Source organism: Eufriesea mexicana, unplaced genomic scaffold (assembly GCF_001483705.2).
Source record: "Eufriesea mexicana isolate 0111107269 unplaced genomic scaffold, ASM148370v2 scaffold124, whole genome shotgun sequence".
NCBI classification, from domain to species: domain Eukaryota; kingdom Metazoa; phylum Arthropoda; class Insecta; order Hymenoptera; family Apidae; genus Eufriesea; species Eufriesea mexicana.
Genome location: NW_016908357.1, coordinates 2,416,517 through 2,442,103, shown reverse-complemented (window position 1 = coordinate 2,442,103; position 25,587 = coordinate 2,416,517). Strand labels below are relative to the sequence as shown.

Below are 25,587 nucleotides of genomic sequence, written 5' to 3'. Positions count from 1 at the left end.
GCGCGCCGGTCCAGGGCACGTGATCGAAATATATCTCGACGACGGCAACCCCTAACTCCGCGGTGAATCCGAAATACGATCCGACCGCGTTTACCGCGGCATCCAAAGTGGATATTCCCAGTGTCGTTTCGCGAAACGAGAATCGATGGCGTAGATTCGCGTCGTAAACGAACGAGTCTCTCTCTTCCTCGGGGAGAGAGAGAGAGAGAGAGAGCTTTCCTCGCCAAACGCGAAAACAGCGACGAATGCCGCTGAAACGCGTCGACTTTTGGAAGGACTAGCCAGGACCCGACGTTTCACGGACAAAAACCACCCTCCCCTTTGCCCCGGATCGTTGCGTGCTTCTCATCCCTGTGTCGTCCGTTTTCGCGCCGCTTTTTCTCCCGTTGGCTCCAAACTGCCGTCTCCGCGAACAAGAAACGCGATTTATACAGGATTTCTGAGCAGGGCACTTTTTAATTCGACCGTGATTTATGAATTCGGACAGTTCAATCTGCACAGGAGACACGTTAACAACGGGAACGGTTGAGCGCGGGAATAGAAATAGATATTATTGGCAAAGGTAAGAGTTTGCACGAATTCGTGCCAAATTTTAAATCAGTTGGTCCGTTCCCCAGAAATCAATAGGGACGATTTTTATGGGCGGAAGTAAGACGCTGGAATAGTTAAAGTGCAGCCGAGGTGAATGTGCCAAGGAAGGCAACAGACCACGAAGGAACCCCTAAGTTCGGCCATTTTTGCGCGAGTATCGTCCAAGACACGTCTGCTCGCCTCTTTACTTTTCTCTCCAGTTTCGCCGCAAACTCGATTCCCTGCCCGATTCTTCCCAGAGCTTTCCAGCTTTTCATTACCGTGCCGTTACAAATCGACCTCTTCTCCAAGTCACCGAGAAAGAAAATTCCCGACCATTTCTCCGAGCAAAAAATGGAATCGATCTTCTCGTGTTCTGTCGCTCGTTTAATCTGCCGTACATATGGCCGCGTATATCTACTCATTTCGTCGTCCACGAAGAAAGAACTCGCCCCTTGGAAAACTTTCTCGGTGTCTACCCGAACGACTGAAAAAAGGATACTTCGAAAAACAAAACAGCTTTCCCTGTCGTCGATCCGCTTTCACGCCCCAAATAAACTCGAAGAAAAAGAAGAAAAATTCCTGTCTCTCTCTCTCTCTCTCTCTCTCTCTCTCTCTCTCTCTCTTCCCTGTAAGGAAAGCAAGTTTTCGCGCTGAGAAAATCGGATTCTTAATAAGAATTTCAACGGATCCCTTGCTCGACGATTGTTCGCGAAAGCACGCCGAAGCAGGGATTTCTCGGTCGACGAGAATCCTCGAGCGGGATGCGAGCGTTCTCTTTACGCGCGCGTCCAGGTCGAAGCGTCTAAACGAAATTTCCTAGGTGTGTGCCGGCGAAGGAGAATCAGCCAGCCAGCCAAGCTGCCAAACGAGATGCTCGGGGTGTGGATTACCGCACGCGAGGTTAAGCCTTTAGGCAAGACGGAATAGCTGCGCATTTTTACGCCGAGCGACGACCAAGGCGACGCTCCCTTTGAGAAACACCCAAAAGAAAATGAGTAAATATAGGCGGCAGCCTGGTTTCCTCGCCGCGGCTTCGCGGCTGGCTGAAGCGTAAGCGTCTTTAGAAAATACAACCCCGTCCGTTTCCACGGTCCCCTTTTCTGCTCTCTTTCAAACCCCTACCCCCCCAAAGAGTACGACGACCACGACGACGATTCCTCGACCCTCCTCCGACGAGAAACGACGACTCGCCCAGCCTCTTTTCACCGGCTCCGTCTTCACCTTCTTATATTCCACGTCCGACCGCTAAAAAGAGAACGCCGCGATGCGCGTCGTTCACGTTTCTGGCTGGAAATCTCGTTGGCACCGGGACCGGAAGCGGCGCGGCCCGGGCTCTTTCGATACCCGGAGATAAATAGCCGCTGCTTTAAAGACCGAAAGTCGCCGGCTCGCTGGATCGTCGTGGTCATTCGATGAAAAACGAGACACCGCTGATGGGTCCCCTGCGCCATCGCGTATCCGAATAAATAACAAATTATACAAAGAATGTTCGCCTGTTTCAGCTCGTAAATAAAACGGACAAACGGCCACGATGAATCTCTCGCGGGGTAAAATCGGGTGGCTGTAAATCAGCCAGCCCTACGTCGCGGTGGATCAACTCGAAGGGAGCGGATAAAAGAACGGTTCGCGTTGACCGCGTGCTTTTTCGAACGGGGGAAGAAAAGGGGTTAAACCTCGCGAAAGGCTGACACGATTCTCTGCGCGCGATAGGAGAAACGGTTTAACATTTTCCACCCTCTCGCGATGTGTCGCGCGATTCGTGAGGGCGGACTGAGGGGCGGGAAAGGAGAGGATGGTTTCGTTTGGATAACGTCCGTCACTGGTGACTACCCCGACACCTTTCTCCGGGAAGTTTGATCGCATCAAGGGAACGAACGTTGAACGCTGCGACTCTGTTACCGTTCCTCATACCGCCTATGCGTGCTTTCACGGGTCTCACGTGCAAATGCGCCGAGTTGTGTTTGCACTGTGCTTAACGACAATTTTCTTCCGTCTGCGAAGATTAAGATTACGCGAGATCGTTTCCTTTCGAGGCCATTGTTGGTTTTTGCGGAACCCTGCCAAGGCGCAGGTACTTTGTTGCAGCGAAGTACGATTATCGCGTGTACACGCGGCACGTGTAACGAGACCACTCGTTCCCAGTTCGCCGGCGGCGTGCTTTCTCCAGACGACGTCTCGCGCTTGCGAACCTTCCTTTCTCCTACACCTATCGGGTACGTCCGCTTTTGGGGGATAGCGAATTATTCGAAAAAATTGTGCAAACGTTACGAGAGTAACGAGTGACATGTAGAATTAAACGGACAATGCGTCGCGAATATGGCCCTGCTTATTAGCAGTCATGAATATTAACGGAGTTAATTGTTTAGAGATTCAATTTATTCAAGCCGGTGAATACAACGTAATGGAATACTTGGAAGAACCATTACCCTTTACACGCGTTATTTACATAAAACCTCAGCCTGTGATCCTCAGCCTATGAGGATCGCGACAGCCTGACTGAAAGGGTTTTCACGTCTCTTTACCTCCTCCTTGGATTTGAATTAATCAGGCTAATTATGCCAGCCGGCAGTCGCGCCTGCATTCGTAACAGGTCTTACGGATTTAAAGAACTGCTCGTGCCTGTCGCGTGTAACTATTCCAGGCGTGTTTGAACGTCAAGGTCTATAGGGAACCTCTGCGAACACGCGATTTAATTCTTTCGTGATTAAGGATATACAGCGGGCTCTCTGTAGACAATACAACGCGTATAAAAATTTTTCCAAAATACAAGAAACGAATAGATGAAACAAAGCAGAGATACACACATAGTGCATTGTAGAAATTGCAATCAGGGTACGATTGAAAAACTGTGCTGAAAATTTAATTTAATGGCGGCAGAGGGAATATCCGGGAACGTTTCTATGAAACGATACCTAATCCTAAACCCCAGAGCCACAGCACGGAATAAAATGACGGCGAACTCGTTTTTCCCTCGGACAATCGAAATAATGCCAACCGATTTACGATACGACACGTACACGCGAACAATTACTGTATTTTCGAAGCAGAGCACGGCGTTTAGGGGTGTACGGCATAAAAATTATCGCGATATTCAAGGCTCGCGTGCGTGGAAACGAACCTTCGATCTTACTCAGCCAACAGCCGGAGAATTTGTGGTGAAACGGGTTGCAATAACCCGATTCAATGACGACTGGTTTCAGGGAGGTAGGACGAGATGTGTGGCACCACGACGTTTGCCATCGGTGGCCATTTGTTCCAGGCAATTCGACGTAGCCTGTACCTCGGGGTCGTGGATGTATTCCAAGTTTGCTCTCGTCTACACGAGGCACACGTTGTTAGCAACTACGCCGGTCGAGGCAAATTAAACCAGACACGGTTCCGCCTTCGAGTATGCTCGCGTTTCAATTTCCTTCAAATCCGTTATTCCTGCCATTTCTTATGTAATCGGCTGCACGCGAACGCGCCTTTACTCTCGATACCTGGCGGAAACCTGGAATCCTTACGATCCATTTCTATACACTCTCCCGTCACTTTCTCCTTCCTTTCCGTCCTTATCCTTCCATTTCCTGCATTTAACTTGACAGCAATAGTTTCGCTACAAAGTGTCAACGCTCTAGGCTGTCAAGCCTAGAATCGCGACACGCTCGGCTTCTATCGATGCGCGACTTTACGGCTATCGTTCCGTTTTAGGCAAATTAAAATAAAATTGGAGTAATATTACGCTCTGTACGTGTAAACCGTTCTGTTCTTATAAACAACGAAAGTAACTACTTTTGCTCAGAAGGATGTCAAAACAACACTGAATTAAAAGAATTGCAAGCTATCGCGTATGAGCAGAAAACAGCGCAATAGCGCTCTTTGGAATTTTTAATGGAGGAACAAAACAAGCGCAAAAGCACTCCTTGGCATTTTTGAGCAAGGAAATAGAGAAGACCCGTGGCACTCAAACGGATAATATATCTCGATCTTGGAATTCATTAACCAAGTTCCCGATTCTGTCTAAGGGATTGTCAATGCTACTTCGTGTTCAGAAATTTGTATTTCCCTTCACACCCCTCTTCCGAGTATCGATTTCCTCGTCAGTCTTTGTCATCGTCCATGTATGTACAAATGGAGCTTTTTCCGTAAGTGGAATAAATCGATAAATAAAAAATAACGGTTACAGCGATGGATGACGCTTGCCATCAGCTGATGGGTACTTGAGGACGGGTTGTATCGGACAGAAAGGGTACGACGTCGAATGTTTAAACTGTCAGCTCGAACACGCTCTCTCTCTCTCTCACACTCTCTCTCCACCCTCGGTTATTACGAAGAGATTGCAGCTCGCGTTTCGCGCGCCACGTACTCCCGATTCCTCTAAACCGGGCCAATTAATATTCTAAACACGCGTTCGCCCTTCCGTAATCGTTCGAGTCGCGAAAATCCGGGAGCCGGCAAGTTGCGAGGCGCCGAACAGATTACAGTCGGTTAAGCTTCCCGGGGATATCGGAAGATCAGCGCACGCGATGAAATAACAAGGAGCAAAGAGAGACAGGGAGAGAGAGAGAGAGAGAGAGAGAGGGCACGTTAATCCCACGGTGCGTCAGTCTGCGCCTTAATTACGTGACAAAATTTCAGCAGAGTGTGGAAGGACGACCAAAACTTTGGCTGAAACGCGGCAGAGCAGCGATGATTATTAAAGCCTTTGCCGCAGACTCCGATAAACCTTCGATCGCGCAATGACGCCCGACGAGCAACGATTTTAGCCTGGTTGCTTTAACGACCACGTTCTCTCATCTGCTCACCGGCCACGGTTTAACGTTATCCCTTTGCCGGGTTTAGCGTACGATCAACCGTCGATCGGTCGAGCAAAGTATGCAAATGCCTGTGCGCGATGCGGCTCGTTCGTGGACGCGAAAGAACCAGGCAAGCGACTGGGTAATTTCGTCGTTAAATATCCGCTGGAACGGATTTTTCTTGCCTGTACCAAGTGTTTCCGACTATTTATCCACAGGCACGCGTGGATCTCGAAGCCCCGGTCGAGATAGACGGTTTCAAACGTGCGAGCTAGTTTTCCAATTACGGATGACGTCAAGGATCTCTGCTTCTCGTCTCGACTTCTAGCCTACCTAGAGTCGCACGTGCGAGCAACGAATCTTGCTTACAGATTCGTCCCGTTGGCACTGCGGACAAGTGTCGCCAAGAGTGACGAAATGTTGACACGTAGCTTCAGTCAATGACCTGGATAACGTGCAGCGATTAATCTCTAGTCGATCTAGGAAGGTGCGACAGGGAGTCGAACATCGAGATGTTCGACGTGGAATATCGGCAAAGTTGGAACAATCGTTCGACGCGGAAGCCATGGAATATTGAACGCGTTCGATGCAACAATGACACGTACTTCGTCCTATATTACCCGGTTAAATATTTACGCGGTGTCAGCAACGGTGGTCGAATAGAAACTGTATTGTTTGAGTTTCATTATTTGTCGCGAAGGTACGACTCGTTCGGACTACGCATTGTTCCACGTTGCTGGGATTAATCATAACGGTGGCCGTAAGCTAGCCGTAAATTAATGTCCACGATCACGTTGTACAAGGACGTTGGGTTTTCCACGGCTACGGAATCGATAACAAGGCGAAACGAAACCGGATACTGGCCTCCAGCCGGGTATTAATCATAGATATCTTGGATAATCTCGCGAATTTCTGGGATCGGGTCCACGGAACGAGGTGAAATGGAGAGCAGGGGATATTCCCAGCGTCATCTTCAGCTCGACTTGGCCTGATTATATCCTATCCTAGTCGGTGAACCGTAGACTAATGCAGCGGTACCGGCTGTGGATATACGATATTTCCTGTTAACCGTGGACCAAATCTAACGAGGTCCATAGGGGGGCCATGGACGGCAAAACCAAATCTGGCACGCTGTTTTTCGCGCCAAATGCATTGCTCGTGACAGAGACCTAAAACTAGCCCGTGAACCATGTTCGTGGTACGAGAAATTTCGGAAAACTATAGGATAGGTAATATAGGATTGTAATGTGTATCATGCAACGAGACGATGTCGAGAATTAATAGAATAATCGAGAATTATGAATAATTTGAAGTACAATGTGCCACAAAGTCGGTGACTATTCTAGTACTTTATGTAATGTGGATTATTATGATAAAATCCTGCGTGATCCTTAACGATCTCACATCTGACACTCGTCGGCAATTTGCATCTTAAAAACGTATAGCTGAGAAAAAGTATTTAATGACACTGTCATGTATCACATATGCATGCTTTCATGCACATTTGCATGCTAATTGCAAGATTATAAAAAGTTTCTTACAATAACTTGTAACTTGAATCAGTTTCGTTATTCGATACGTAAATTCGAACAACTTTTTAATAAAGAGTTATTAAAAAATAAACTCCCACCCAACTTTTAAGATGGGAATGAATGTTCCAAGCTTCTTGGAAAATAATATTTTTTGAATAAAAATTTTTGGAAAATAATACCAAGCTAAGAGCTATGCAGCAAATTTGGTTTATTTCATATTATTCTTTTGAAGATTTTTCTACCAGTTTTCTGATACATACAGTATGATAGCGAATACGAGAGAACCTTGTTATTATAACCTATAACTTATAAACAAAAACATTTCTCCTAACAAAATTTGCAATAAAGATTTTCCATAGATTTCAAAACTCGAGAAATTAGTATACCGAAGAATATGGATCACAGTGTACAAACTAAACAAAATAATAGACTCTCATTGTCAGCCACAATTATGCCGAGTATACAAAGTCAAAGTACGAAATATCGAGTCTTTCGCATTCTTATTAATACTTAAAAACACGGAGTTAGTTATTTTGCTAGATAATAAACACTATTCAACAAATTTTAACTTTTTCTCTAATCTTTAATATATCTGATTCTAGTAGTCTAGTTTCATCCAGTGCCTGCTAAACAGCACTCGTCAGTAAGGCTTTTCTAGCAAGCCCTACCATAGACGCGGATAATATTAGAAGGTAGGAATTTGTATATATAAGAAGCGGAGGTTATTCGAGGACTTGCGAGAAAGTTCTCGAACCTTCTTGAAGTTGGGATCCATCTAGTGGCGAGGGTGAGAATGATGGTCGCCACGCCTATATGGGCCATGACTATTCACAATTACTGATAACTAATTAATTAAATTCTCTCTTTCACGTATATGTTATTATATCTTCTAAAACCTTTCTAACATCGATACTAGCACGCAATTAAAAATCGAGGGAGAAAAGGAAGCTGCAATGAGTAAAACGAACAATTAAATATTCCTAAATTTTCAATCAACTCATGATAACACTCTCTAATACAGGGAAAGCGAAAATACCCTGATCTAAACTGGATAACATACCATACATATATACTCCGCACAAATGAAATATTAACCCACATAAGTCACTCGCGACTGCTATGCGTGCGACAAAAATGATTCAAATCGTTCGTCGTACCACACGACATAACGCCAGAAAAATCATAAAACGATCGACTCACCGTTCGCATGTCGCTTCACCGTAGTCATGCAGCTCGGAATTAACAATACATGGAACGTACGCCTTGTTCTCTCCATTCCATGTTATCTCCAGTAGGATTGATGAAAACGTCTATTCCTTTCTAGAAATTTCTTCAAAACACTCGAGAAAATACGCGGTAATACGAACGCCATGATGGACGTCTGCGCACAACCAGTTGCGCGAAGGCAGCGCATGCGCAGTTCGCAATTTCATCTACGCGTGACGTCAGAATGCCCGCGAAGCTAGCGCATGCGCAGTTCGCAACTTCATATTCGCGAAATATAACAATGCACCGGAAATGTGACCACGCCTAAAACTACTAATTACTAATATCAATTACACATAAATGAAAGAACTGCTTTAGCAGTATTTAAAAATATTGGAAAATGGAAATTTATATTATAGAAATGCGAATATAGTTTTAGTTTATAAAACATGTTTATAAATTATCAAATTTATTATTAATAACCAATAAATATTGTTAATAATAAATTGTTTACCCCGTGAATTTATAATAAATGTGTAAAAATTAATAAATTAGCAACTATAATTCGAACTTATAATGTATACTTGTGTTAAAATATATCTATAATTTACAAAAAGTTTACAAATTATTACACTGATTGTTAATAAAAAATAAATATTATTAACAACAAATTGTCCACAACGTATACTTATAACAACAATAGAAAAAATTAATAAATTATTGGTTATTAAAACGGAAGAATATTAAATAATCGAATGGGTAAAGTTCGAAAATATCTGATCGGAGTGGGGGGACTCGGCCGATCGACGGCTATATAAGGGGCGACGCGACGCAGCAGAAGTCATTTGTCGGTTTGACTTCGGAAGTGTAACATCTAAATTTTCTTGTGCGCGAAGGGGTGGGACGTCGAAGTGAGGTTGGGGTTGGCTACCCTACCCTCACCCCACCCCATTAAACAATTTAATCATTTTTTCTTTGTTTTCAGATATTAATAATTTTCTTTTTGTTTTCAGGTATTAATTATTTTTATTTTGTTTTCAGATATTAACTATTATTTTTTTTTTTTGGTTATTTATATCTCATCGTTGGGTTGTTTATGTCTCGTTGTTGGGTTCTTTATGTCTCATCGTTGGGTTGTTAATATTTTTTTTTCATGTCTAATTTATTTGTTTCTTCAGATTTTATTCCCTTGTTTCTATTAATATGTAATTAAGAATTCGAATATTTCGCATAATATTCGAATGATTCGTCGCTGGGTTGTTCCTTACATTTGGTTTACCTTCATGGTTCATACTCGTTTCGCTTTTATCATGTTTCCTTGTACTAATTCATTTCATTTCAGGTTTATATATTTTCTTTTTAGGTTTTCAAGTTTTTCAAGATATTTCAAGATTTCATTGAGAAGGCGTGTGTTTAGACCTAAGTAGACCTAAGTAATTATAAGATAGATCGTTAGACTAAGTATCATGTGCGCGCTATCCGTTCAAAGGTAAGCCACCTAACTAGGAGCGAAATATATACATTCTCTTATCCCTCTCGTTACCAAATAGAACATAATTGTTCTCGCGAAAATCGCGATCATTCCTAAGTACAGACTAGCCTGCGCGACGTGCTCTCGTGTACTCGATAACTCCATGTTTCGTAAGTCATCCAAACGACTCGTTCCGACACTCACCCTCGCCACTGCCACCCTTGTCACGCATCGGTTCTAGGGTGGTCGGCGGGCTGGCACTCATCTGGGTCAATTCGAGGGTCTGTCGGCCCTAGTCGTCCTGGGCACCAGCGCGTGCACGACCGGGGTATGGGCCCTGTAGCCGTGACACTGCATATGGGCCTACGGTCAGACCCCATGGGATGATTAATTTCTCCCCCATGTGGCAGGGGCCTGCGTGACCGGCTACAGGGCCTCGCTAGGGACCCTCGGCTTGATTTTGGATGTTTCGTTGGTTCGTCGATCGCTCTCGTTCGCGAGTAAGTCATGGCAGGGTCTGTGGTGGCTGGGTGGGCTAGGTTCGAGTCCGGAGGGTGCCGAGGCATGAAGTTGTCTTGTACACGAGAGTACGTCTCGTAGACTAGTCGGTCTTTCGAATAATCGCGACCACGTTCGGGCGCGTCGCGATTTTTTACTTGCTCGCGTGTTTGATATTTCATTCCCTATTTTTATGAGAACATATTTTATCGCGACAGTAGAGTTTTAGTATATCGAATCGAAGTCCCCTTTGTAAGACACGAAATATAATAAAGTGTCAGTAGAGTCACTGTAACTTAATTCGCTCCAAGTTAGATTAGGCTATCTTTGATACGGGTAGCGCCAGCAGGCTGCGCCACTAGGGCGTATGTCCGGGTCTCGATGCGTAGCCACCTCCTCGTGGTGAGACCTGGTAATTGGTATCGTTTTCCAAAGAAAAGTCTTTAGCAAACGATACTAAGCTAAGAGCTACGCACAAAGTTTATGCGTAGCCACCTCCTCGTGGTGAGACCTGGTAATTGGTATCGTTTTCCAAAGAAAAGTCTTTGGCAAACGATACTAAGCTAAGAGCTACGCACAAAGTTTCAGATATTACCTACTTATTGTAAATTTTCACTGTTCCCCTAGGACTTTGAAAATAAAGAGTTGGCAATATCTATTGAAGTAATATCTAAATTAAGATGAATTAAGGTAAGTGTCACGTAAAAACCTATGTTTGAATTGGAAAGATGTGAAATAGTTAAAATTTTCTGCAATGAATGCATGTCGGTAAAACCCCGTATACACGTCGCCGTTAACTCTCACTTTACCGAAAAACTCGCAATTTTCGAAAACTGAGAGTGACAAGGCAATTTCGGTTGCGGATTTGTTTTCAGGAAGGTATTCTCGACAAGAGCTATTCAGTGGATATTACAGATTAAAATTCGGGTTGAACAGTGTTATTAGTGAATAAATAAATACTACTTTATAATTAAATATTGAAAAGCAGCACGTCTATAGAAGCAAATTATAAATGAATTCTGTACTTCTGTATTAATTTCGTCGTGCCATAAATAGTTATATACAACATTTTATATGCACTGTGGTTATTTCCAGTCAAGGACCACTCGCTAATGCAATTTTTTCCATAGCACGTATATTCTCGTCTTGCGAAAGTGACAAGAATATTTTAACATACGTGTAATTACTGAAATTACGTAACAAGAATATTTTATACCAACGTTACTCTCGTGTGCCCAAACACAGTTATAATTTGTAACAAAAAGTGTAAAAATTGCAAAATTTATAATTAACGAGACCAACGAAATTAATACATAAGTGGTCATTATAACGGCGAACAAATCACAGCTATTTTCCGAAAATTTATATTTCGCAAACGCTGTCAAGCATAGAGCATGCAGGCTAAATTTGCGATATTCCTTTCAGACTTTGAAAATATGTAATAAACGTACCGAAATGTATGTGCACGTTGAATTATATTGAAACGTGAATTAAGACAAGCAAAGTTAATAAAAAATTGTTTCATTTGTATCGCACATTAACCAACAGTGGAAAAATGTTATAATCAAATAATTAAACGATTGCAGTTTGACAAAACAGTTCGGAAAAATCGTTATTCCCTATAACAGTGGAAACTCCCGAAATACTGTACCAGAACGCAAAACCTGGAAATCATACGATAATTGCATTTCAGGAGAATATATTAGGCACATCCAGCGTCATTACAGTTTAATTATGACCGTTATGGTAAAACATTATTGCCAGGTGCGATGCGGTTTGCATCGAACAATCGCCAGGAGATTATTAGGTTCGTCATTAATTTCATTGTCTATCTATCACGATCGATACATGTTGTGGAACATGTCGCGTAACTATGCCGGTGTTATAGCGCAAATTTCGATGGAACCGTTTTAACCGTACGATACATTTCCGAAAATGTACGCGACGTTGTGTTTTCGATAAAGCCAGCGAATCGCGAGCATACACTCCTCGTTGCTCTCGACCAAACGACTCGTAATCAGCCTCGATCAGAAATACCGTTCCGTAATTATACCTGCAAAAATTTTCCACGATATTGCGCAAACGATCGTAACACGCGAACACCTACTTTTCTTTTCAGCTGTGACGTTTCCGGTAACAACGGATCAAGGCCTGCCAAGGATCAAGGACTGCCATGCATCTCCTTCAAGCATCGCGAATCTAAACGTTCCTTTCAAGCAACGGAGTCAGCCTTCCGGACAAGTTTCTCAGCCATTCTCCAAAACACGAAACGCAATGTAGTTTTCAGCACCTTCGCTTAAGAAACCGCGTCATACTTCCTCCTCTTTCCGCGAGTAACTCGCTTTCGTCCTCGACCATTCAAGACCAGATTGAAGGAAACGGAAAATGAGGTAAACCATAGAAAATTACTGGACTAGGTACTGCGGGAAGCCCAGAAGGAGTGAGTCAGTACGGTCTATACGCAAGAGTGTCTCTCTTTGACAAGCGTCGTCCGTTTCCTCTGTCTCGTATACACGTTCTGACATAAAGATGGCGAGCGTCTGGGAAATAAAGAAAATTCGTGCACGTATGCAAGTACAGATTGACATCTTCCGAGCTCCCTGCCTCCTTATAGTCTATTCACTCCCTAGAGGAGAGAATGTACCATAGCCGTGACTAGTTGCCTCGAATCTGTGCCAACTGAGCTGTAGATTTTTGTCGAGGTAATATCGAAAATTCGTAAACAAATCGAGATTAGTCAGACACGGATTAACCACGAAGAGCGAGGAAAACAAAAATTGTCATCATCGTTACGTGACGCAGGTATTGCTGTTGGAAGCCAGCTACGCCCATGCAACGATGACGACATGCCTGTCGAAGGTTGCAGGGCATTACCGACCTTTGAACTTCAAGGGGTCGGTTTTGAGGGCTTCAAAGGGCCTGCCGTCTTTCAGAGCTCCACAGTCTTCAGTTAGAAACCAAAACGGCTATTTATACATTGTTACCCATAATGGCATCCAAATTAAAAAAGAAAAAATAGGACTCATACGTTTTAATTATATATCGTATAATAAACCTCTTACAAATAAGATTGCTATACAACTGAATACAGTTATTTCCCTGTGCGTTTGGCTATTTCCTCCACGAAATTCCCAACAATTGCGAAAGGGTAATACTGCGAATTGGAGTTCTCGGTTGAGCCCGAATAACGTTTCTCTCAAGGACATCAGAGTGGTATTTCGAGGAACTTCGATATTCGAAAATTACATTCTCCTCGTGTCTTTATATCTATCGATAATTGCTGCGGCTCTTGAATCGAATTGACGTTTTGCTCGGGCACTCCAGACAGCGGTGGCCATTATCTCGCACCTGTTGTAAGAACCGACGAGACGGTCGTCGATATACAAAGCAGAAGGGTCTCTAATTCGAGATCGGAGCCCATTCAGGGACAGCGCCATTTCCGGGCTCTGGAATTGAGATTTCGTGGCCGGAGCGGTCCCGGGCGTGATTCGACTTCCCAACTTGATAGCGATCGGCAGTTTATTTAGGTTTGCCCTGATAAATTTGATCGCATACAAAGTGATCCAGTCAACTCCAAACATCTCTCTCTCTCTCTCATTGCCCTGATAAATTTGATCGCATACAAAGTGATCCAGTCAACTCCAAACATCTCTCTCTCTCTCGCTCTCTCGCACACACTTTTTCTTTTCACGGAACCCAGGAGACCGAGCACGATTGTTGCAATTAAATTCCAAATAACGATTACACCGTGAGATAACTATTTTTAGCGAAAACACGACAGACGTAATGCATTGCGTAACCAGTTTACGATAACAACTATCAAAATTCCTTATCGCGCTAGAGGCGTTATTAGCGACCTCAGTGATATAAGGACAAAGATAAACGGCGTAATATTCGCGTAATCGTTGGACAAAACTGCATTCCAACACGTAGAGTACAAGTAGAGGACTGTATAGATTTTAATCGGTTTTAACCGGCAAGAAGAGACGGTACAAATGTGTCGGGGACGCGAATGAGCAATTAACCGTGAAAATCCCGTAATGGACCGTTCCCTTTATAACTTCGTCCATTATCGACAGGAAATTAATGTCACGGAGGAACGCGGCTCGTATTTCACGGATTTTGCCCGATAAGAAGCAATTTTTTCCCTCCCACGATCGTTCGGAAACATAATTCACCGGGACTGGCTGGAGTTCTCGTCTCGGAGCGTGACATGTAAATCCCGGGGCCATAAAAGTTATGGCGATTATAAGCCATCGTTGTTCGCCCGGTTAACGTTTAGGATAGACAGTCTTGTACTTTGGAATTCTTTAATTCGAAAGAGAAAAATACGAATCTGGGTATCGATATGACATTTGGGTCGCGATGTCTAGGTCGATTCCGAAGACCGATGGCGTCCAACAGTCGAAATACCTCGGACTCTTTATGGTCGAATTATCATCGACGACCATCGTTACGTTATCGTGGCGCAATAACTGAAGACGATCACGAGGGCCAGCCACCAGTACCAACCTTCGGCCACTTCACTCGATGAGAAGTCATTGCGAACACGATTTCACCAACTTCTTAACGGACTCGAGGGCTCGTGGAGCCAAGACCACTTCAGCGATCAAAATCTCGATGCTTTCGATAGGGACATAGATCTCGCGAAATGGCGTTAAACGACCCAACATGCTCTTCCCTATTTTCTCCGTCCTATTATCGGTAATCCCCAACAGTCCGAGTCACTCGGACCAGGATCCTTTATGGTCAATATTCGTCGATAGCAATTGTACGAGTATCGTCTATTTTTTCGCTATATTTCAATTTTTCCCCATTTTCCTTTCATTCTTTTTTTTTTCTTTTCTTTTTTATTGATTGATATTGTACAATAACGAGATGAAAAATTCTCAATTAGAAAGTCGCGTTTATTGCGCACCGAAAGGATCGTGATCTCTGTCAAATATATTAACACACGGAAATTTATATTGCCATCAAAACATTTCGTTTTTGCGCTGTTGCTGGATTCAATTAGGATAATATCAGGCAAATAACAGTCCAAATTTTACCGTGTCATTAAATGATACACACAGATAAACGCAGCTTCCTGGCCCGGGGCAAACAATGACACCAAACAACGTGTAAATCAATTCTGTCGTGACAATTAGTATTACAGTAATCAAATTCTCGTTACCGAAATCAAACGATAACTTATGTTATTTTTTCTCTCCCTCTATTCTTTTCTCTCTCTTTTCCCGTCTGTTGTGGTACATTGTTAGAACGTTATCTAATCAAGGAGACAGTTGAAACGCGTTTGTAACAAACACGTTACTGTAATACGACTGCTATTATTCAGGGAAGATACACAAGGCGATAAGGAAGATAAAGAAAATTACGAGTCTCAACATGAAATTGAGTGGCTCCAAAAACGAGCCAGCCCTTCCTTCCTCCGCATCTCCGGGGCTTCTGTTCTTTCACTGACATCGACTGGAAATTTTGCAGACCCGGCAGGGGTGATTGGATTAACTTCCCGAAGGAGGGCGCAGCAACGATAACGACAGAAGGCGGATTCTTTAAATAAAGTATCCTGACAGGGGGTGAATATCGCGGCGGGCGATCACTCGGAAAATTTTCTAGGCATCGTTCTATACCTTCCATGCCTCTTTTAAAAATGAAAAAAAAAAAAAAAAGAAGAAAAATATTGAAAGCTTGGAAACTACCGAAAGTCTGAAAAAAACAACTTCGACTTCAAAGCGACGCAGTTGGATCGATAACCCCGCCGATCTTGCACGATCGACACTCTAACAACGTCAGAATTATTTCAACGATTACCACTACCTAAACGATTAAAAATTCGGCTTTCGGCATTATCGTTTTAGTTACTGGACTTCGTCATTTTTAAATCAACATACGTGTAATCGGCTCCTCGATATCTCCAGTTGTTCCATTGACGTACGTACACCCGAATTTCTATATCCATCGCACGTTTAATATTATCCCACGATTGCCGTAATCGTTACACTTATTTGTACATCTTTATCGTAACGAGCCTCGCCCAATAAGTAAAGAAATAAACAAATAAAAGTGGAATTTTTCCATAGAAAGAGAAAGACCTTGATTCCCGAAACGCTCGAGCACTGTCCATGCGCTGACCTTATGATTCATTAGCTCGCTATAGCGTGCAATGTTGTCTTAGCATTACCTCTGTCTCGTCGGTCCAGTCAAACAGCGTGACTCGCAGTCGTCGTGTCTGCGCCAAACAAATCTCGCGTGCGACGACATCGCTGCTTCCTGAGCACGTGCAATCTTTAAACTTCAAAGGACACGGAGTACACGCGCCTCGATTTCCTTGCCCCCTGAAACCATCGCAGACACAATCGTCCCCCCGTCGATCGATTCCCCCTCTCGCAAATCCGTTCTCTACCCACAGAGGCGACGAAAGTGTCTCTTTTCTACGAAATTCGTGCTGCAATTGGTAAAGGTCGGCCTGGCTCGAGCCAGCCTCTCTCGTCGTCGTACAATTGTCTCGAACGAGGAGCCAAACGGACAGGGACTACGGAAAGAGCACGGGGACACGGCGGGATGGACCAGGAGAGCTCGAAAGGGACGTCTACGCCGAGGGGGTGAACGCAGGGGGTGGAAACGTAACGACTGTATTCAAGCGGAGTGCTCGCAATCGCGCGCGCTTCGCGACGACTTGGCGGCAGCTTTTATTGATATTCGAACGTCGATATTCCAACACGCCGGACGATCCGAGCATCCAGGATCGAGCTCCGCGATCGCGATAACAGTAAAGGCTTACTCCTACGCAGTTTACCCCTGCTGCGAGTAAAAGAGTTACAAAATACACCGCCTGGAGTAACGCAGGCGGGGTTACAAGCTTCCAGTCAACGAGAGTTTGTGTTACTCTCCTCTCGGTTCTTGGTACCAACCTGGGTTCATTCTTCGGGAAAAACGGCCCTTCCGGGAACGGTTCCTTTTTATTCCCGTTAATGAATTCTTCGTTACTCTCTGTTCGAGGAAAGGATGAGCGGTGTTTGTCGCACTATTGGGAATTTTTGTTGCGTTTTCTTGGTATCCGGTAATCTAAGTTTAACTTTGTCTCGCGATACGATTATCTCGGATGGTTCTCTTTATTTTTCTTCATTTTTCTATTTTTCATTTTTTTTTTTTTCTTTTTCTTATCCATTTTTTTTTACTGGAAATAGCGTTCAGTCTGGAGTAATCTAGAATAGCTGTACTTAATTTTTTTTTCTCAGGTCACACGCACACGTGCTCGCAATACACAGTACGCGGGTCGTAACATAGTAGGCGATATATCGTGATATAATGGAATTTTGCTGGTCTTTCTTGCTATTCGGTAACGCAAGATTCGTATTGTTTCGCGATACGACTATCTGCACTCGTTTCTTTTCCTTTTTATTCTCTTGCTGGAAATTGCGTTCAAACTCGAGCAATGTGGAACACTCGTGCTTAATCTTTTTTCTTCCCGGGTCACGTGTAGTGTGTGTTTATGGCTGCAACGTGATGCATCGCGCGTCGCGATGTAATAATTTAAAAAATAACACTCGAGAACGTATTCGAGCTTTAAATTTAAAAAGCGCGCGCGATGTTCCACGTCGAGACATAGTTTTAATTGTTTCACACTTGATTAATTAATTATCGCGCATGGGTGCGATCCAGCATGGCTGACATAATCTCGAATAATAGGATATCTGGCCTCGAAACTTTTTTCTTTCTCAGGAATCTCGACAAAGTAGTTGTCCAGATTAGCCATATACCATCGGAGATACCCAGCATTACATCGCACTTTGCGTATCGTATTTCTGGATTTTTCGATACCCTTGGAATCCATTATCTCGAGATTCGGGAATAAGATTCCACTCGGAGACGTTGCTAGGTTTTGGAAATTGCAGCGCATATTGTCCCGGTATAAACCGTCATCCATACGGCAATATCGATAAAACACAAAAGGTTATAAATCTACTCGGAATACGGCGATATAATTTTTCATTGCACAACGGCCGCGATAATTCAGCGCAAAGCACGTATGAAAGCATGGCGAGTGTAAATCTCGAGGTGTTTCTTTTTTTCCTCTCTGGCTCGGCAAATGCGACGACTTGGACCACAGCCACGGAACGAACCGTGCAATCGATGGAATTAAAGATTACTCGAATCGATTAACAGGCTCGAACGTAATTAAAAAGAATTTCGAAAAATCCTGCAGAGATTCCTCGGATCTTTCGCGGTCGTGGCTGGTGGAGAATCGTTTGGAGAATCGTTTCGATAGTCGAGCAAACGTCAATGACAAGGTTGACAATTAACGAATCACCTCTGAATAGGTCGCTCGTCTGGACGACGTGGATCAAACGATGGTAATCGTCTCTCTGAAGAGTTTAACCTTCAGCGCGGCGAAGATTGATTTAATTCCAGTTTCGTGTTTTAATAAATCGTCAGCGATGAGCAGACGAAAAGGTTTACGAGTACGTATATGGCACAAGCTCAAGGCTGACACGAGTGGAACAACGCAACGTCTCATGACGAACATTTATACTATATTACATAACGACGATAAAGCAGTGTTGGACGCCGTGCCGATTGGTCCGGGCCCGAAGCATCGCGATCGTAGATACACGCGTCTAGGAATATTTCCGCGAGAAATTTGCGTTCACGCGCAAATATTGAATCTGCGAAACGTTCTTGTCACGTTGATACAATCAATTCTCGGCAAGTCCTGAGTCAACACGAGCACGCGAAATATCGTTACGCACACTTTCGTCGAGCTCTTGGCTCGGACTACGCGCGCGGTGAAAAATTTACGACAATTTAGGAGCCGTCACTCTCTCTCTACGGTTATGTCCTCTGTAGCGAGTGTACCGTCCGCTGTAATTGGAATTTTCGACGATCACGTCGGATCGACACGATTCGCGGCAAGTGATCGTTGAATAATGTAATTGAAAACTAGTGGACGGCTCTATTTAATCGGCTCATGTAAATAAATCGGCCGGATTGTGACCGGTACGTGCTGGAATTCCAGAATTACGCGCGGCTGTATAATTTCGGTCACGCGCCTGCTCGCCATTCGGGCCAATCGAATTCGTTCGATATTTCCCTTATCGGCGTTTTCTTCGCCCGATTAAAACGGACAAGAATAAAACGGAAACGCACCGGTAGCACGACGGCTTCCTATCTCGTCGAGATTACCGACCAGGCGCCTGTTTTGCCTTCTACTCGCTTCTTTATCGAGTCGTTTCACTCCGCTTCCAGGCGCAATTGATCGAACGACAGTTCCCCGTTTCGATGGCCCGTGTGCGCGACAATCGATGCAGATTATTGCGGGTACCGTCCGCCAACCACGCTCTGACGGGGCCCCGCCATATCAATAAAACCACGAAACAAATTGTAAGCTAGAAATTCCATTCGACGATCGCGAGGTCCTCTCGTAATTTCTATCTTATTTGCTCGTAAATCTCTCCAATGCTCTGAATTGGATCGACCTTTACGCGATGTTACGTTGCGTTACGATACGTCGCTTTATTAACTCGAGCATCTGTCTTGTCGAGATACAAGCATGCCAGATAACCGATTATCTACAAGAGGGATTACGCGGAGAGGCGGCAGCGAGACGTTCGATGGTGCAAAGATGGCGCGGGACGCGGTAAAATCCTTTGGAGGATCCTTCTGCGCGAATTCGCGGTGTCATGGTCATTCGCTGTTACGAAATCGTGCAATACCGTCCGTAACGACGATAATGGAGACAGTGACTTGTACGGTGGCCACGAACCCTGCGATTATCCGAGGGGGATTTCATAACAGCGCCAATTGACTTCCTTCAACCTAAGCACAACCAACGTGTTGCCGAGTTACGTAAACGTTTCAAGTTCGCATGAGAACATCGGTTTAGAAACAGACACCTAGGCACGCGGCTACCAATGTTAATCGGCGTCGTGTCGATGATCAGCGCTGTAAATATTCGATACCCGTGGCGCAGTTTTGCGATAACGAGTCGACAATTACAGCCTCGCAGCGGATCCATGGGTCCAGTCGATTAATCGGTAATCACGAATGGATGCGTCCACGGGATCCATCGAGATAATTCGAGCGCGTCGCGCGAATTATCGATGACGGAATCCTTCTGTCTCCAGACGGCGAAAACAATGCGCAATTTATCGTTTGCTTTAATTGATCGCCGCCCGTCGAAATCGTGGAAACAATGCGACGCGCTAGAGGCAGCGCGATGGAACGATTTCTGCATTAAAACGACGTGTGCCAGCCGAGTCTTGCAATCGACGCATTGAAATTCAGCGCGCTGCATTCCGCTGTCATTTCACAACACTCGTTTCGCGACGAGCGGGATGCAAATCGCGAGTGAACTATCAGGGGATCGCTGATGCGACGCATCATGCCGGTATAAATTACGGAAATGAAGAAATCCGTTCCCCGCCGATCCGCCGATCCGCCGATCGCTCGCCCGCTTTCATCGGCCATTCCGGGTGCCGAGGTCGATGCTGGGATAGATCTCGGATCGATTCTCGGATCGATTCTCGGATCGATCAGCGCGACCTTCCCGGAATCTTATTCTCGCCACGCCCGTACATAGAGAGACGTTTCTTACCCATGCTTCTTTCGTGATACGTCTTATCTGTATTAATGAGACTAGACGTAGCAGATAAGAGCATGGTTAGAAGTCGATACGTTAATCCTTGAAAGCGCGAAATCGAGATACGAGCTGTTTCGAGGTCCGCTAAAACTCGAACGATGCGTCGTGCGTTTTGACGGATCGTTATCGAACAACATCAACGATAGACGACGTTTGTCTATCAGTCGGGGGGGAGCTCTGATTGGAGTATAAATAATGTGTGCACGTCCGTATAAAGCGTGACACGTCGATTCCGTGTGCCTCACTCGGTATCAGACGTCCACGGAGGCAGAGTGAAGTGATTATACCGAACGCGCTCCTTGAATCATCGACCCTTCGCAGGTTAGCGACGATCACGAACAACCTTCCGCGTGTTTTATCTCGTTGAACCGGCCGGCGCGTGTGACCGTGCGATCCATCAGTGCAGGATATCACGGGAAATTGACGAGGCCAAAAACCGTGACGGGCGTGACTGTTTCCCGAGCTCGTTGTGCCGTTTCCATCGCGCAATTGCGCCTTACTTTCACGCGGTTCGTCGCAATAGCGTCTCGCGTAACAAAGTGGAGCATCGACGTGGATCACCGTCGTGTTATTAAACGAAAAATTTCCGCGGGAAAACGAGAAACCGATCGGAACAGTCCAAGTGAGAGATCTCGGTGGCCTTGTGCACGCATTATCGGGAAGAGAAACGATTAGCGTCGGTGTTCGTGAGTCAGTCCAATGTGATTCTAACACGCAGAATATTTCTTTCCCGTTCTAATTGTGCGTCGCGATAACATCGCGTTTTCAACGGACGCAAAGTAATCGCGCAAAATAATATCAATAAGCAAGAGAGCATCGTTCATCTCCCTTAGCCTAATTTGCCCGGGTCGTTGAACTATATATTTCGAGGCCTCGTGTAGGTTGAAACGTTGGATTCGTCGTTGTAATAACGCCTCGTTCGACAAGCCAATACGCATCGCGTCGGAGAAGAAGCGAGAACCGGATTTCTAAAAGAGGAACATCATAATCGTTTGCCCTCGATTCTTTCGTTCCTCTCCGCGGGAATAATCAACTGTGCGATTCATTCTAAGTGCCCTCGCGTGATCTAAAAAGCGTTCGATAACCTCAATAGTGGCACAGTTATTTTCAATCTTTTGCCGTTAATCAATTTCAAAGCAATTGATCCAGCCCGTGACGAGAGCGGTATTTTTCCGAACGGTCGACTCTATCTTCCATCCGGTTTGTCACGCGAGCCAATTCCGCGTGATTACCGAAACTCTCGTCGGATGTACCAGGTTGAAAGTCGCTGTATCCGTTGCTGTTAAAAAGCTCCTCTCGCACTGCGACCTCTGATTTAAATCTCTTGAAACGTCCGCCAACTCGCCGGCACAAAAGTTTCCGTCCTTTGAGAAACCTTCGTGTTCGGAAAGAAATAAAAAAAAGAGAGGCGAACGAAAGAAAGGTTCCCTTTGTTCGTGTTCCCCGGTGAGACTGGTCGTAAATTTCCTTAAAATACCACGGTTCGATCGCGTTCGATGGAATCTCCGAGCGGTGAAACGTGCTGCATCGCGTGGAAACCGGCGAGAGGAGAAAGGAGGAGACGGAATGAAAAGGAGACGCCTCGTTCCATTACGTTTCTAATTGAAACAGCGATCTCGAACGCGAGAAACGATCCCCGTGAATATCGGCAGTCGAGGGGGCGAACGCGTGGTCGTAGGGGTACGAGAGCGAATGAGAGAGAATGAGGGACAGAGAGAAAATAGGGACGAGAGGGGTTGAAAAGGCAGAGAGGAAAGAAAGGAAAGCGTGATAAATCTGGCCGTGAACAATAAGTTACTATAAAGAATCGTTTCCGCGTTTCCTGACACGCCACGAAGAACAATGATTTGTCGAGGAAATTCTCCAATTCCAATTCCAATTTCAGAAATGGCCCTAGAGACTTTACCATGGCTGAACACCGACTTCACCGAGAGGGTCCTGCGACTGGCCAAGGACGACACCACCATCCAAGTGACTGATATATTTACCAAACCGGCCACCGCCAAGGGTGACAACTACACCAGCGACTTGATAAGGCTGGTGGCGGAGTACACTCGGAAACACGGGAAGATCAGGATCAGCGACAAAACCTCTCTCTTGTTCAAATTCGAGCCGATCGAGGAGGGCATCAGGAGAGAAGCGGTAAATACCTGCGGGAACATTCCGTCATACCTTCCGTGAAATTTCCTATTCGTTCCCATCTACCCGACCCGGCGTAGAGATCTCGTTGAACTAAATTCTAGCAAAGCATAGGATGATAATCGCATAAACGACATCGATAGGTGACTTCAGACCTTATGTATCTCACGACAGATGTTTCTGAACGTTTTGTAAGATTTCGAAGAGTCAAATCTTCGACACCGAAATCGCCATGATGTCGGACACCCTGCAAAAGATGAACGACTTATTGGGCTCTCGTCTAAGTGGTCGAGTATTTTACGTGAGAATGGAGCGGCCCCTCTGCCTCATCATAGAGGACCTCGCTCCTATGGGATTTCGTATGGCGGATCGTCAACTGGGTTTCGACATGGCACACTGCAGGATAGCTATTCGGGGATTGGCGAAATTCCACGCCACTTCGGTGGCATTGTGCGAAAAGGTAAGGAAGCACAAGTTTCCGTAAATCGGTAATCGGTTAAACCCTAACCGCGAGATCGGCCAGGTCCGATAACGAGGCCACGGCAAATAATTTCAATGGTACAGTGTGTCGCGTTTGCGTGCCTTCGTAGGAACCGAAACACAAGGACCTGTACTGGAGAGGGATATTCCACGACGAGTCCCCGGAAGAAATAAAAAATTACTTCATCACCGCAACCAGGTCTTTGGCGAACGAAGTAGAGAATTGGGTAGAAGGCGGAAAAAGGTGAACTTGATACAGACAATTATGTCACGGTCGATATCGAGCGTACACGTAATGGAATTTCCCGCCATCTTGGTGTCCACAGGTACGCGGTTAAACTTAGAAACATGGCTCCGAGAATGTTTCAACTAGCCGTGGACTCCGTGCGGCGCAAGGACGACGAGTTCAACGTCATTAATCACGGAGATTCCTGGGTGAACAACATGATGTTCCGATACGACGAAAACTCCAAGCCTATCGAGCACATCTTCGTAAGTATCGTCGCGCGAGGTCCGATCAGCTGGCTAACGTTCGATCTATCGCGAGATAGGGCCTAAAAGACACGAGTCGAAGGATCCCGTTCCTCGTTTCGTCTTCCTGCAACGCGGTGCATTATGAATAATGCAATAAATCCGACTTCGTCGCGTTTAGGTACATTCCCCACCCGCCCCGGCGAAACCCCTCGATTGCGATGATTTCCTAAACACGAACCCTCGCGCGTTTCTTTCGTTCAGCCGTACCTGCACGGATTTCATTTCCAATTCAATTCGCGCCAGCTTACATCGATCGACACTCCATCAACGTTGCAGGTGGATTTCCAACTGAGTGTGTACTCCTCGCCGGCCGTCGACCTGCACTACTTCCTGTCCAGTAGCGTCAGCGAGGAAATTTCCGATCTCGAAATCGAGTCCCTGCTCCAAGACTACCAGCAGACCTTGGCGATCACCATGAAACAGCTCGAATGCGACACGATGCCCCCGACCATGAAGCAGATAAAGAAGACCATGGACGAACGGTACATGTACGCATTGATAACGTCCATGGGTACCCTGCCGATCGCGTTGATCGACAAGAGCAACGTGCAGAGTTTAGAGGAGATGATCAGGGACAACGGCCAAGACAATCCCGGCTTCAAGAATCCGGTCTATCGGAGGATAATGATCAAGAGACTCAAGAAATTCGAAGACGCTGGATTGCTGGATCAGTGAACGCGGAATTCGTTTAATTTCTTTACTATAATTTACGAGTCACTAGATATGAAGGAATAGACCTTTGCGCTGCGATACCTCTTATCGATATTTCGCTTTCCGAGAAGCGATTAAAGCGCGCAAACGATTGCGAGAATGGCACAAATTCCGCGGAATGAAACGTAATCGATGCTTTAAGATCCGACAATTTCGTCGAACACGTCTTCTATCCGTGTAGTATCGAAATAAGAAATTCCAGCAACTGACGAATTATATACGTTATTAACGATTTTCAATGAAAAGAGATAATATATTCTATGACGTTTGCTCGGTTCTCGTGTTCGATTAAATTCTTGGTATTGTTCTCGTCGCGGGGGAGACTAGCCGGGACTAGTGTTTAGTACACTCTATGGAGGTATTGGACCGCGAATGGTTGAACGAGAAAGGATTAGCCAACTACATATCGTATTTGTGTGTACGTTGTAGGTTGTGGAATCGCGGTTAGTTGCGAATTAAAGTCACTTAGACTCGGTAACGAGTTTACTACGGTACTCATTTGTCACTGTTTAGTCGAATTTCGACGTACTCGTTAGTAACTTATGAAACCAAAGTCCAACGCTCTTTGCGGTCGGTTTAAGATAAAATTCGTAGTTTTAACGGCGCGCAAGAGTCTAGGGTATATTTTATCGCGTAAGTAGACCGGTCGATGGTACAGATTGAACGGTACCGTGGGAAACAGTCAACATCGGCGAATCGTTGACGACACGTGTAATTAACGAGGTATTAAGTTAGGTATTAAACGTTTATGTAATAGATACATCAGACTCGTACAACTGACAGGCCAAATAAGAAGCAACGAGTTTCCGGTTGCTCGTGTCGACTAAATGCCGACGTAACGAGGCACCAAGCACGCGAATCACTTTGTACTAGCACTTGGCATTCTTTCACGGTTTAACACGCCGAGGAGGAAAGGAAAAAAAAAAGGAAAAATAAAAATGGCAGAAAGATAAATAAAATTGTCGTAGTAAAAACTAAATACTGAAATAAACTCTACATCCTAGCCATGCGGGGGTGATCCCCTCCCCT

At 45.0% G+C, this 25,587-nt stretch overlaps 2 protein-coding genes across 5 annotated transcripts in view; one reads left to right on the top strand and one right to left on the bottom strand.

Annotated features, from left to right (window-relative positions):
- The window catches only part of LOC108555577 (basement membrane-specific heparan sulfate proteoglycan core protein), a 154,560-nt gene that overhangs the window by 104,975 nt on the left and 23,998 nt on the right, over positions 1-25,587 (bottom strand). Inside the window, exon 1 of one of the 4 annotated variants that reach the window (XM_017911313.1) lies at positions 8,081-8,247. The exons of the other annotated variants lie outside the window; for them this stretch is intronic. Within the exon in view, the coding sequence (XP_017766802.1) occupies positions 8,081-8,156 (76 nt within the window). The 5' untranslated portion in view covers positions 8,157-8,247. Of the gene's footprint in view, positions 1-8,080; positions 8,248-25,587 lie in introns of those variants that run through there. 4 annotated transcript variants of the gene reach the window in all.
- LOC108555576 (uncharacterized) lies at positions 20,858-25,499 on the top strand. The gene is made up of 6 exons (XM_017911310.1): positions 20,858-21,015; positions 22,580-22,836; positions 23,030-23,293; positions 23,424-23,557; positions 23,640-23,805; positions 24,124-25,499. The coding sequence occupies exons 2-6, from the start codon at positions 22,582-22,584 to the stop codon at positions 24,520-24,522; spliced, it is 1,218 nt and encodes a 405-aa protein (XP_017766799.1). The 5' UTR covers positions 20,858-21,015; positions 22,580-22,581; the 3' UTR covers positions 24,523-25,499.

Excerpts from the sequence above, each read along its gene's own strand:
- LOC108555576 (XM_017911310.1), top strand. The coding sequence starts at position 22,582 with ATGGCCCTAGAGACTTTACCATGGCTGAACACCGACTTCACCGAGAGG. Across the intron at positions 23,558-23,639 it reads TGGGTAGAAGGCGGAAAAAG|GTACGCGGTTAAACTTAGAA; the intron begins GTGAACTTGATA and ends TGGTGTCCACAG. Across the intron at positions 23,806-24,123 it reads AGCCTATCGAGCACATCTTC|GTGGATTTCCAACTGAGTGT; the intron begins GTAAGTATCGTC and ends TCAACGTTGCAG.